The 14,505-nt window shown below is 46.5% G+C and overlaps 2 protein-coding genes across 2 annotated transcripts; one reads left to right on the plus strand and one right to left on the minus strand.

Moving 5' to 3' along the window:
* The first annotated feature begins 4,205 nt into the window (after nt 1-4,205).
* On the plus strand, nt 4,206-8,335 carry LOC4325802 (uncharacterized). The gene is made up of 3 exons (XM_015770499.3): nt 4,206-6,699; nt 7,066-7,195; nt 7,363-8,335. The coding sequence occupies exons 1-3, from the start codon at nt 4,858-4,860 to the stop codon at nt 8,046-8,048; spliced, it is 2,658 nt and encodes an 885-aa protein (XP_015625985.1). The 5' UTR covers nt 4,206-4,857; the 3' UTR covers nt 8,049-8,335.
* A 581-nt stretch (nt 8,336-8,916) lies between these two features.
* Nucleotides 8,917-9,835, minus strand: LOC4325803 (uncharacterized). Its single transcript, XM_015788761.3, has one exon. It carries the CDS (start codon nt 9,741-9,743, stop codon nt 9,159-9,161), a length of 585 nt encoding a protein of 194 aa, XP_015644247.1. The 5' UTR covers nt 9,744-9,835; the 3' UTR covers nt 8,917-9,158.
* Between the last annotated feature and the right edge of the window lie 4,670 nt (nt 9,836-14,505).

A 14,505-nucleotide genomic window follows, 5' to 3' on the forward strand; every position in this document is an offset into this window, starting at 1 on the left:
CTTCTTCCATTTCAACACCTTGCTCTCCATGGGATGTCCAACAATTATAGCTTGGCATGAACCCTGACTCAAACAAGTGGAAATGAATAGTTCTGGATGCAGAATACTCCTTCTGATTCTTACACTTATTGCATGGACAACAAATAAAACCCTTTTACCTGTTAGCTTCGGCCACTCTCAAAAAATAATGCACGCCGTCAATAAACTCTTTGTACCGCCGGTCAGCGTACATCCATTGCCGATCCATCTACATGACATGAAAAAAAATCGTACACACATAATTATTCGTACAATAATAACAGTCATACAATAATTACAAAATAATTACAAACTCTTTCAACAGTAACACAATAATGACATATCATTATTCATACAAATATTATGAAATATTACACTAAATAATTATATATTTACTATTTATAAAGTTTTAAACTAATATTAATGTGTTGTACTTATTTTAATTTTTCATTTTACTTTGTTTTCTATTATTCAAGATTAACTTTCACTATATTTTCCTTCTCAACTATTTTATAAAACCTTCTTTAGCAAATAAACTAAATTTCTATATATTCTTTCTTCTCCACACAAATTTTCTCTCTCATCAACTAACAACAAAATTTTGGAGACAAAAAAGTGTGCAAAACATAGTTCCAAATGTAATATAAAAAAACATTGGAGGATGAAGTTGCTAACCTTTTAGGCATCTCCGATTTGTATATAATCACCAAAATAAATTCATTAGAAATTTGGCATGACCTCCCCTCTTTTTTGAAGAAATTTTGAAGCTTGCTCGGGCTGGAGGAGGAAGAAGACATATATATAGGGGTGGGACTTTAGTCCCGGTTGATGTTATGAACCGGGGCTAAAGATCGCCGGGATCTTTAGTCCCGATTAATAACACCAACCGCGACTAAAGATACGATCTTTAGTCGCGGTTGGTGTTATTAATCGGGACTAAAGATCCCGGGGGGGGGGGGGGCTTGACAGGCCCTGGCAGCATTTGAACCGGGACTATAGATGATCTTACCAACCGGGACTAAAGATCAAATATACCCGTTACCCTTTTTAACCGGGACTAAAGATCATCTTTAGTCCCGGTTTTTGTTGCAACCGGGACTATTGTGGAATTAGTCCGACCGACAAAAGATGGTTTCTCCACTAGTGTTTTCACTTTTAACAAGCCTAAACTTCATGCGATTATCAATGAAACCGGGATTTAATGACACAGCTAGAAATTGCAGGCTGTGGTGCCAAACACATACTTATATTAGCCCCTAATCTTTTTACTCACCAGATCGCTATCGTCGTGTGACCGTGATCAAAGTGATGACTCGTAGATTAACTAAAGATAGGCAGACTTGTCAATCACGATGACTCACTTAACGTTATTTACATATGGTTCCGTCGAGTCACCTTCAAGTATTGTCATGTTGCGCCATTCTGCTTTTAGTTCGAGCTTATATTCTACTTGTGCCGTTAATTTAGTATATACTTATTATCAACAAATTTTACTTATACAGCTAATTAAATGGGCTAGTCTAATTTAATCCTAGTAAATTCTATGAGCCCACATTTAATGTTAAGAGAATAACATCATCTTGGAAACCAATGTTGAGGGACCTCCATTTAAATAGGTTGCTAATTGAGAGCATTTGTTGATCAGTTGAGGTGGAGGTGGAACTGCCGTGAAAGGCAATAAGAGAAGGTGGCAATATTTATTGAGACTTCTAATTAATCAGATAATTAGCAAGGGTAATAATTCCTCCATCCCAAACTTATCATCATGTAAGCAAAGAACACTGAGATAAAGATTACACAACTTTTATGGTTCTGAAATTAATTGTTATCGATCAAGATGCTCTATGCTTCGTGTCCCATGGATAGTATCACTCTTTAAAGTGATGTCCATTTACTCTTTACGTAAATAAATGAAGAAACACTTAGCATATGATGATTGTGTTTGAAAGAACTATGAAAAAATCTTTTATTTTTGAAAGAACTATAATTTTTTTTTGTGATACTCAAATTGAAATGGAGGAGTAAGGTTTTAACTAACTAGAAAAATGCTCGTGCGTTACAACGGGTGAAGACTATTTTAATAATATTATTATTATATGGTTTAGTTAATGTAAAATTCATTGTGTTAAATTCGCTTTGATATATATTTTGTTAGAAAAACATGTGTTGTAATTAGGAGTCCAATCATCTCAAGCTAGGATGCGAGTTTTTTTTTAAAAAAATTCTTATACGATTTCTTCTATACTTTCAAAAGTGAACGGGTTTAAAAGCCGATCTGTGTTTACAAAAGCGAACGAACTTAAAAACCGACTCATACACGAATGACGTACCAAAGTACCGGTAAAAACATATTTAATTTTTGTAATAGTAGAGAAATGTGAAGTCATTTTGCCGGACCTGAAATGCGATGTCATGGAACTCATTTTTTTTTTGAGAAGAAGTCATGGAACTCATGAGTCATGAAGGACGGATGGAAGAATTTGGGATTGTTTTTTGACTGTGTAACAAACATTAAAATTAATTGAGTATCAACTATTACCAATTTAAAAATTAATATGTTTGATTTTGTAGGAAAATTCGGTATAAAATATTTTTTTATATGAAACGCACCACTTTAACCGTTGGAGAAATATGCTCGAAAGTAGCCGAATTCCTGTTTAGAAATCATCCGAACAAAAATAAATTACTACTACAACAACTGACCCAAGCTTCGGTCCTTTTCCATCACATTAACCTGTCATACACACGCAACTTTTCAGTCACATCATTTTCAATTTCAACCAAAATCCAAACTTTACGCTGAACTAAACACAGCCTACAAGTTGTCTCAATTTACCGAACAAACGTCACATCAAATTTTAAACACATGTATGTAGACATTAAATATAAATAAAAACAAAAACTAATTGCACAGTTTGCGAGGAAATCATGAGACGAATCTTTTGAGCCTAATCAGTCAATAATCAACCATAAGTGCTACAATAATCCACATGTGCTAATAACGGCTTAATTAGACTCAAAAATTCGTCTCGCGGTTTTCAGACAAGCTATAAAATTAGTTTTTTTCATTCATGTCAAAAACCTCTTCCGACATCGGTCAAATATTTAATGTGACACCCAGATATATTCTTTTCGCGATATAAACAGAACCTGAGATTCCCAGCTGCTGCGACTTTCACTTCCCGATCTGAAAACACAGAATGCAGAGGAGCACTGCTCCGCTGCAAAAACACTGCAAAAACATTGCTTTGCTTGCCGAGGCAGCAAACGACGGCAATGGGCCAATAGCCAGGCCAGGGGCTCGGGTAAACCACGGCAATGGGCCAATACTAGTACTAGCGGCAGCGGCCCGGTCGTCGGTGCAAAGCAAAACCCATCGATCTGAACCGACAACGAGTCGTACTGTTCGCCCGTGTCAAGACCCTGTGCGCGGCTGTCCGCCCGGCAGGCGTGCAGCGATATGATACGGCTCGACTTTGACCAATATCCCATCCACGCGGCACAGGGAGCCCGCTAGATCCCACACCTGCACGGACGTGACAGGGCGACTAGTGAAAACGCCAGCGGGGACACCGACTCCCCCACGTACGTACTCCAGTACGATCCGCCGCCCCGGTGGGAGCCTCGGCCCGTGCACACGCGGAAGCCGGAGCCCGTCTCGTAGCGCAGTCGCCGTACTCTCTCTCGTGTCGTGTCGTTTCGCGGCCGCGCGCTAGAGTAGATCTCGTCTCACCTACCACCAACCGGACACCTCTCGCCTCTCTCGTCTCTACTCCGTGGACGCTACGGCTTGTCGCGTTTCCCCAGCGACTAACCGTTGCTTAAGGAGTACAGTACGTAGAGTCCCCGGATCGATAACATCTATGCAGGCATATGCATGCAGCCATCTGCTGCCGATGATTAGCGATGGATTATTATATCGTGACAGTAGCAATGTGCACAGAGAGCGGACGAGTTTGCTCGTGTCGGTGATCCGACAGGTAGCTTTTTATCACTTGGTCAGTGGTTTTTTCTTTTCCATTTTTTTGTTGCTTTCCGAAAGAGAGATAATTTGACCGGTCACCGCACGAAGAAAAGAGAAACAGAAAATGGAGAGAGAAAAAAAAACCGCATATTTCGCACGTACTAGGCCACACACTAACCGTGCAGCGAGCTTAAATTAGCAGCTCCAAGCGTTCCACATCTTTGATCACTTCTTCCATCCATTTTGCTTCCCCCTTGGCTCCCTCCACACCGTCCGGCGAACTCCACGGCCACCTCCGGTCAAACCGCAGTGCTCACCGGAGCTACGACCACCAGCTGCCTCACCGTCGAGTGGGCCCCAGCACCAGCCACACACCGTAGCAGCCCCTCTTGCTCAGGTCCGGTCGCCTCGCTTCCCGCGCGGAGCTTTGCGAGCGGAGGAAGGCTGGCTTCCGCGCGACGCGTTCTTCCTTTCCGCGTTCGTGTGCAGCCCCACAGTCACTGACAACCGGGGCCTGCTGCCGTCGGCCCCACCTGTCATCACCTACCCCTGGTCGACAACTTTTTAACGCTCATTGACAGGCGGGACCACCGCTCGATCCTGCTGCTCCTGCCTCCTCCTGGACTGGACCTTCCTCCTCGCCGCGCGTGCCGAGGTGGAGGAGGACGACGAAGCTCTCTATAGCTAGCTGCCGTTGCGTGCCAGCTACTACAACACCCCTCCACGCCCTCGCTTTTTACTCCCAAATCGAAGCGCAGGTCGGTAAAAACAACAAGTGGATCGATCGATCGAGTAAAAGAAGCAACGATCACTAGTGTCTCTCCACGGAGGAGGAGGAGGTTTGACAAGGTGGCAGAGACGGAGGGAGGAGGAGGATGAGTAGCCTGGCCATTGTGGAGAAGAGGCCGGCGCCGTTCGTCGGCGGCGGCGGCGGGTGCGCGGGCGGCGTGCTGCTCCACCTCCTGGACTGGCACCGCCGCCTCGCCCGCAAGCGCCGCCTCTTCTCGCCGCGCAGGCTCCTCCCCACCTCGCTCCGCTCTTCCCCGCGCAGGCTCCCGTCCCCGCCTCAGGCCTCGCATCCTCCTCCCGCGCCTCGCTTGTCCTCCGCCGCAACCGCCGCCGGTGTCGCCGCTCCGGGCGTGGGCGTCGTCGCGCGCCTCATGGGTCTCGAGTCGTGGCCCGCCACTGGCCCCGTCGGCGCGCCCCCGGCGGCGCGGAGGCCGCAGAAGCAGAGGAAGGTGGAGGTGGCATCACCGACGCCGCGGGCCGACGAGCCAGACGTGGTCCTGGTGTTGCCTCCGAGCCAGCGTCCGCCGCCGCTATCGCCTGCGGCAAGGAACCATCACGGCGCCGACCTGCCGGCGAGGAGCCCGAGGCGGAGCCGACTCGTGCATGCCGCGGCGACCAAGCTGTTGGAGCCTAGCGCTCGCGCGAGCTCGAGGGCGAGTGCCAGGTTGGCCCTCGCGTACGCCTGCTCCTCCCCGCAGCATCGCATGGATGGCCATTCCAATGCGTTGCAAAGCTCAAGTATGCCTGATGACTTCCTGTCTCGCTCTGATAGCCTGCCATTAGAGCGTTCGTCCAGATTGCAGCCGGTCGTTGCCCAGCCTCCTGTTCTTCCGGCGGAGACAGAATGGGACAATGTCATTACTTCCAGTAGGCATGAGAAGCATTCCATTGACACAATAAGCAGCTCTGATGCTGCAGATGTAGTAAGTGGTGATGCAATAGTGGTGCTAAGATCGGGTTTTGATGATGCAAATGTGAGTAGAAGCAGCTCTGGTGCGGACGCCATGCCCAAGGATCACAAGGCAAGAACTGACAGACTGAGCAACTGTTCAAGAATGAGATCGAGTGGTGCTGGCGTTCGAGCTGGAGAAGAGAGGTCATTGCGCAAGCGAGGAACTCACTCTCTGCAAGATGTTGAGGGGAATATTGGATCTCGGAGCTTGGTTAGTTCCACTCATCCTGCTGCTGGTAGTGCTCGCGAACTGATGTCTGGCAGTAGGAGAGCTGCACACCATGGTTCTGGTCAAAGAAGGGAGTTGATGGGTACAATCACTCCACAAAGAAGCAGTCGCAGGGAGGTAATGGGTTCAAGCAATCCACAAAGAAACACTCGCCGAAGCTCGATTGACCGGAGTGGATTGACATCCACAACCACAAGTAGGATTGCAGTCAGTACTGTATCTGGGCAAAAAAGGGGATCACGGAAGAATGTAGGCCGTGACAATGCAGCCTGTAACAGAGAAGTTAATAATCCAGTTGCATTTGCATCTAGTTCATCTGTGAACCCAGTGACAAGGAATTCATCGCAAAGCAAAGTTTCAGAGAAGAGAGGGTGCAGAAGGACACAAGTTATTAGTACCAGTTGTAGTACAAGATTGCCGGTAGTTGAATCTTCACCTTCTGTTGTGGGTAGTTCTGAGAAAGAGGAGTTTAGCAGGCTACTGAAAGCAAAAATTAATGAGCTTGGTTTGTCTGATAGGATTGAATCAAGTGATGCTCTTTCAGGAAAATTAACTGCATCAGTGCTTCAAGAGCTCATTTCTGCCCTCACTAATGATACAAACACTTCAGATTCTCAACATAGTAACTATTCCAATGCATACAATTCTCAGCATAGCAACTACTCTGATGCAGTAGACTGTCTAAACAACAATATGAGTGCATGCAATTCCAATGATCAGTCGCATGACTTTCAGAACTGTTACCAGGTCAGTTTAAAATATCAGCATGCTGCTGCAATGTCAACTGTTAAATTTATGGTTTTTGCCATTTGCCTTTACATCATAAATGTAATCTTGTTAAATTGTAGCAACACCTCTTTCAACAATAAACATGTGATGGTTATACATAGTACCATTTTTTCAAACAGTGAACTCTGCTGCTGAATCTGTTCTATAAACCTATACCTGGTTTGCCATGAAAATCTAATGGTGAACCAAGTTGGTATCTGTCAGAAGCCATTTTTATTTTTACCACTACTTTAATGACTTGACATTCGTTGTAAGGTCGGAGTAGCTTAGTACATGCTGTTTTGTTAACCCCTGAAATTTGGACTTCTTTTGTTCTGTTTCAAGAGGGACAGAGAGGTTGAATCTTCTGCTACTTGCATGAACAATGAGCCCAACCAACCAAGTCCAACTTCAGTCCTCGAAGCATGCTTCTCGAATGATACTTCATCGTTAGGAAGTCCAACCGAAAAAAATGGTAAATTATTTGTATCATCTTGAATTCTAAACTAGAAAGTAGTTACTTATTCATACACTCAGGGATGCCTGCTGAACTTTGAAATGCATTGATCAATGGGTACTACTTTTACTTCGATAGAATGAACCATAATCGGTTCTTTATTATTGTTTTTTCTGTCCCTGCAGAGGGTAAAGAATACTTTGTGTCAATTGAAAACAAAATGGAAGATCTCTTTAATTTGGAGTCTGACATTGTGGATTTGGCAATATCTATTGACAAAACGAAGACCGATGCTGAAGAAATATTTCATGGAATTGATAAAATGTCTTCTGTACATAATTTGATGGCGCGTGATTTCAAGCTGTTAGAAGCTAGGCTCCACAGCATCGGAGAAGCCATTTCAAATGCTGAATTGCTGTTAGGCAATAGCCCCTTGTCTACCAAAACATCAAATCTATCACTCCATTGTTTTATCATTGAAATGCTTGAAGTTATTATGGATTTATTTGGTGGGTCAAAGAGCTTAGGTCTCACAGAAGAAAAGAAGTATCAACAAACCAACTTCATATTCGACTGCATTATTGAATCAGTGAATTCAAAATTCTGCGATTTCGGCAAATGCGGATACAAGGCATGGTTGAGACTGCCTCTCAGTTTGACTGAAGATCTGTTGAAGAGGGAGATATCGAAGGAGATCTGCAATTGGAGGGAAACTAGAGAAACTACACCCAATCGAGTTGCTGAGAAAGAGTTGGACCAAATGACTCCCAGGTGGGATGCATGTCAAGTGGAAGCATTTGATATCAGCATTGCAATTGAGCATGACATACTTGAGGCTCTTGTTGATGAGTTTGCATTTGACCAATGGTGAAAGGCCTGTACATGGTTCCAGTTGATCTAAAGGTCTGGACAACTTCAGAGTTCAGACTTCTGGTTCACATGATGATCACCTATAAATAATACTCTGCTGATATGTTTGTATTCCTCTCAAGGAAATTTTGTACAGACTCATGTAAGATCGTAGCGCCCCCAGACTTTCTTTTGTTGCCTAATTGAAACATGTTAAAAGTACCATCCCTATTTTCAACCCTTTGTAACCCTGCTGGACCTTGATGATGACTGAATAAAGGTGTTAGAACCTGAAGGAATTGTACGGCACAGACTTGCAACATGCAGAAAGTCACTTTTGCTGGATCTATCAAATACACATATTATACGTAGTACTTGGTACTCTAGATCGTTATGTCGTTGACATACCGAGGATTGTACTCATCCTTTGTTGTCAATGCGCGTCTTGTAGCATGTAGGTGGGTTTTCTGAATAAATTTCCTTGCGAACAACATGCAATTGTTATTTCTACATTAGCACATGTTCAACTTGTTTAAATAGTTGTACTAACTACAGCTCTGCAGGAAACATGCAAGAATTAGAGAACAAAATAGTGCCAGTTCTCGGAGCAACATTTTCCCCAAAATCCTTCCTCGATGAACTTATTTTACACTGCACGGGAGATCAGGCTCTGCCCCATGGAGTGTCTCTGAACTTTTCCATGATTTGCTCCCACCTATTGTAGCTATTCCTTGTTTATCTTTTACCAAGATTCCTTGCAATTTTGAGACAAACAAATGTAGGAACAATTCTGACAGAAACCATGGTATTACTGAATGTGCCATCAGAGTAAAAAGAAAGATAGCACAGGACAAATATTCAAGCTCAACAAGGGTAGTACACAAAACACATGGAAATGTAAAGACTGAATTGAAGCAGGGAAAAGAAAGTTCTCCCCACAGACTGATAAACAGATACAGCAGCAACGGTAAAACGATGCAACGAAGTAACAAGAACATGAAGAAGCTGCAGCTAAGATAGCGACAATTTAATCCTACCAAGAAGCTACGGCAGCAGAAGAGGCAGTGAAGCGATCCAACGCAGCGAAGGCAGAGCAGAGGCCATTGAGCAGAGCAGAGCTGGATGGCTCGATTCAGAGGAGACGCTGGACCAGAGAGCGCTGCCTCTGCAGCCTCATCTCCTCGTAGAACCTCTCGATGAACCGCTCCGCCCGGCCGTCGACCCCCTCGTCGTCCTCCTCCTCTTCCTCCTCCTCGTACTGATCACCCTCGCCGTACGCGCCGCCGCCGTCGCGGCGGCACTCTTCCCACTCCACGGCGGCGCGCGGCTCGTCGGCTCGAGGCAAGCCGTCGAGCACGGCGACGTCGAGGTCGCCGTCGCCGCCGCAGAGGAGGGAGGCGAGGATCATCCTGGCCTTGCTCCTCCGCTTCTTGGTGGCCCTCCGCCACGACGAGACGCCCGGAGGGTACGCGATGAGCGGGGAGCTGGAGGGGGAGAACTGGTACTCCCCGACGTAGTCGTAGTTGTAGTGGCGGTGCGGCTTGTACCCGTACGACGACAGCATCCGGCGAGCCTTCCCGGCGGCGCCGCGCTTCTTGAAGAGCAGCAGGTTCCTGGCGATGGGGCCCTTGGCCTTGGATATCGGGGTCAGCGGGAGCGCCAGGATCGCCATGGCCCTCCCGAGAATCGGCTTGGAGGAGGACGACGACCTCGGCATTGCCCTCTCCTGGTTGGGTTTCCCTCTCTTTCTCACATTCAAAAATGGCGTGTGCAGCAGCAGCAGCAGCGGGCCAGCGGCCGAGTCGGTTTGTGCTGGGGTGTGGAGGCGATGGGGTTTTATGGTAGTGGGGTTTGGGGCGCAGCGGCACGGGTTCGGTGCAGCCGCTGCCTGGCCTGCCTGACCGGCCGCTTGGATCGTGCAGGAAAGTAGCCGTAGATGGATGGAAAAAGGCGCGTGTACCTTTTCGATTTATTAACACGTTAAATCGCATGTAAATGCTGCTTGCTGGTGTTGTCTTTGGATCTGGAGTGGCTGGTCACTGTGATTTTATATGGGGTGTTATTAATTTTTGTGATTTTGTGCGTGTAGGAGCTCTAGTAGATGGGAGACCGTGTGACTCTGAAACGTTCTCAGTTTCTGGCCTGTGCGGCTTGTGCGTCGATCGAGTTGATCACCGTGCTCGTATCCCGCGTAGGCTCCCTTTTTGCCGTTACTATTCAACTGCCACTTGATCGTGCCCGTAGTAACGATCGAGTCAGTATACGATTTATAGTCCATGTGATGCGGTTGATCGATCTGATGATACACAGAGAGTACTGGAGTATCAATGTATCATCATGCAAATGTAGGAGACGCGCGCGCTCTTCCCCGTCTTCCGCTCCTCCGTGGACGAGACGCTGCCGCTGGTGGGCTGGTGGTGGTGGTGGGGTAGCAGCTGGAAAGCGGTCGCCGAGGTCGGTGGTTTTGTCGCTCCGTCTGAGCTGGAAAACGCCCTTTTCCCAGCTTCAAACCCAACCTAGCCGTTGGCGACTTCGCGCCCACGCATCCGCCCGCGCCTCACATCTCAACTTCTCAACCAACCCCCACGACGCGGCCACGCTAGACTGCAGCTGTGCGCAACGCGAGCACATCACCTTGTCACCCCCTCTCCTGATCCACTGTTGGGGGGCCAGCCTGTTGACTACAGTGAAGGTACGGCTGACGCAGCCACCTGACGCCATTAACTATTCCAGACCTCACTCTCACAGTGAGTACGAGTGATTTTACTGCTCGTGTGGTTATTTATTTCCTCATCAGCGGCCTGGCTATCTGCTCGATCTGCATTCATTTCTTTATCCGATCCGTCGAGTACTGCAGTGCAATACGTAGGTCTTGTTTAGTTCACGAAATCAAAATTTTTAGATATCACATTAAACGTTTGATCAGATATCGGAAGGGGTTTTTAAACACGAATAAAAATAATAATTTTATAACTCACCTAGAAACCGCGAGACAAATTTATTAAGCCTAATTAATCCATCATTAGCACATGTGTGTTACTGTAGTACTTATGGCTAATCATAGATTAATTAGGCTCAAAAGATTCGTCTCGCGATTTCTATGCAAACTGTGCAATTATTTTTTCTTTTTATCTATATTTAGTACTCCATGCATATGTCCAAAGATTCGATGTAACGTTTTTGAGAAAAAAAATTAGGAACTATCTGTACTTTGCATTTTAGGCCGGGTAGCGACCTAGGCTGTGTTTAGTTCACATCAAAATTGGAAGTTTAGTTGAAATTGGAACGATGTGACGAAAAAGTTGAAAGTTTGTGTATCTAGAAAAGTTTTGATGTGATGTAAAAGTTGGTAATTTAAAGAAAAATTTTGTAACTAAACACGGCCCTATACTAATGGAAACAATTGAGGCCATTCACTGCTACTAGCAGATGATGGATCCGATCAAATTTCCGGCCAGTGCTGTTCATGCACGCTCGCGTATTGCTACGAAGATACACCCCAGATTTGGCATCGACGGCTCAAGATTTGCTGCAGCTGGATACACTCACGATACGGCGTACAGTTTACATGCCTATACCAGCTTCCAGCTGCTAGTAGCTTGCATGTGCATTCGACGTCTACTTGCGCCGAAATGATGTGAACTGCCAGTCGGAACGATTCCTCTGTCGAAACTTCCTACTGGAATTTGCTGCCATTGAAACTTCGGCTGAGTTTAGTTCAGCGCAAAGTTTAGCGTGTGTTTGGTTTCGGGACTAGGTGGGATGGGATGAAACCATTCCTAATTTTGGGGTTGGGATGATTCCATTTACATGTTTGGTTTATAGGATGGGACAATCCCAATTTTTTGTTTGGTTGAAGGGATGAGCTACAGATGGGATGAGTGCCGTTTGCTATCACTGTCAGCGAGAAAGAGGAGAGCGAGCGGAGGTGCGACGATGGCTGGCGGCGAGGAGGAGGAGCGGCGCAATATTGCGAGCAGGCGGACGAACAGAGGAGGAGCACGGACAGGCGAGCAGGGGTGCGGTTGGAGGAGCAGGCCGGCGGCGAGCAGGCAGAGGACGCGGATCCGCCTCCAACGCCATCCCCACCACTAGATCCGCCGTCGTCGTCGCTGAGCCCTCCGCGGTCGCCGTCGCTGAGCCTCCGCCGGTCGCCGTCGTCCAGTCCCCCGCGGTCACCGAGCCGAGTCCCCCACGACCGCGGTCGCCGTCGCCGAGTCAAGCCCTCTGCGGTCGCCGTCATCGAGCCTCCACAGTCGCTGTCGCCGAGCCCCCCGCGGTCGCCGAGCCGAGCCCCCACGGCCGCGGTCGCCGTCGCCGAGCCCGCCGTGGCCGCGGCCGCCATCGCCGAGCCCGCTGCGGTCGCCGTCGACGTCGCTGAGCCCGCCACGGCCACGGTCGCTGTCATCGAGCCCGCCGGTGTCTACCGCTGCTCCTGAGGGCGAGTAGGGCGAGCACGCAGGCTGGCCTCGAGCTCGAGCGGGTCACGCTGTTCGCTCGTCCTAATTGGGACGAGTTCGTCCGCCAGAATTTGCCGGATCAGTTGGTCCGGATCTGAGAGGAATATTCCTCTCCAGGGAACAACTCATCCCACTCACCCCTCAACCAAACAACCTCAAAAATGGGTTCGTCCCATCCCATCCCATTCCATCCTTGCAACCAAACACACCTTAGATTTTGGTTGAAATTGGAGATGATGTGACTGATAAGTTGTGTGTATGACAGGTTGATGTGATGGAAAATGACTGAAGTTTGGATCCAAACTTTAGATCTAAATACAGCCTTCGTCCTACTGAACTGAACTAGCTCTCGGATTTCCATCCCAATGTCTTCTTTTCTCCTGGAGTGTTTGGCTACATGCAAATAAAAAGATATACTCCAATACGGAGTGGTAGTAGTATATTGTTTTCTTTATTTTTCCTCTAAAGATTTGGACCTGTGCGTGTCTCCTGGTGGTTTGTTTGACTATTGTCCATCGATGCCGCACTCTGACCACCGCCCAACGACCGTATCAGCAATTCAGCATTCCGAGGCAAATGCGTCGTGCAGGGACAAGCAGAGAAGAACAGGAATTTCTAGGAGAAATACGAGGGATCACGACGTCAGGCATTCAGATTTTAAATTAGGTTGTATTTAAATTAGGTTGTATTTAAATTAGGTTGTATTTAGTTCCACGTTAAAATTATTTTTTTAAAAAAAAATTAAAACGATGCGATATAAAAGTTAGAAGTTTATGTGTATAGGAAAGTTCGATGTAATAAAAGTTAAAAGTTTAAAGAAAAAAAAAGTTAGAATCTAAACCGGGCTTTAATAGAATCACTTATGTAATACTAGTAGGGCTCCCGCCTTCTTCCCGGCAGACGTATCTGAAGAATCATGCAAGACAATAGCGCTGCTTCAAATTAGATTGCAGCTGTCCTGCTTAAATTAGATTGTTACTGTCCCTTATTATGAACTCAGGCAGTACGTACCTCACTCTGACAGCCCCATTGAGCTGGGTAAATTTAATTTGCATGTTACTATCAACTTGAGACGGATACTATAAGCCATTTACCCTGAGTATCCGGAGAATAAGGATCCCAGAGCATTGCAGCAACACGCTGGCATTCATCTCAAAACACACACACACACACACACACAGGAATACATTTTCTTTTTTCAGAGAGAATTGAAGCGAAGAGCTTCATCAGTTTCTGGCATCAAAGACATGAACAGGCCTGAGCAAAAGATCCATGGGCCGACCGTTCTAAAAGTTCCGGAATGGCCCAACAGACGTGGACAATGTTGGGCCTGGCCCATTGTTTAGTCGAAAATACCTCTCACAACTATGGGCCAGAATTCGCAGACAGAGATGGGCCAGTCATTGGGTTTATTTGGGGAGCTTTATATTCTAAGAAGCAGCTGTTTGTTAGCCAGTTTCTAAGAATCTAAAAAAACTCTGAAATCCAGCTTCTCCAGCTTCTGGCTTTTTAGTTCATATTTTAGAATCTGTAACTACATATTCTCATAAGTTGTGGACTGTTTGGGACAGCTTCTATCAGAAGCAGCTTTTGAAAAAAGCTGCAGCTAAAACAAGCTCCCCAAACAGGACCATTATCTGTTTGATAACAGTGTACTCTATCAACCCGTCACCCTATCACACGTCATCGACAAAGGTGGTTCTCGCTTTTCGCCGCTTCCTATCCGAAGTGCTTTTAACTATTTGTGCTTAACGATTTGCTAATAGGCCCACATGTCATAGACACATGAGGATCCACGTGTTATAAATACAGTGTGGCAAATCGTTAATTGACATGTCAAGAGAGTGGCAAATAGTTAAATTTCCCCCTATCCGATGACACGTGGTTGCCAGCACGGCAACTTCTCCCCTCGCTTGGACGCATCCGCATCCCAAACCCAAAGTGCCCAAAAGGAAAAAAAAAGTGAAAAAAAGCGAAGAATTCCAACTAGAAATCCGATCTCATCCCGTCCCGTCATCT

Source organism: Oryza sativa, chromosome 1, assembly GCF_034140825.1.
Source record: "Oryza sativa Japonica Group chromosome 1, ASM3414082v1".
NCBI lineage: Eukaryota > Viridiplantae > Streptophyta > Magnoliopsida > Poales > Poaceae > Oryza > Oryza sativa.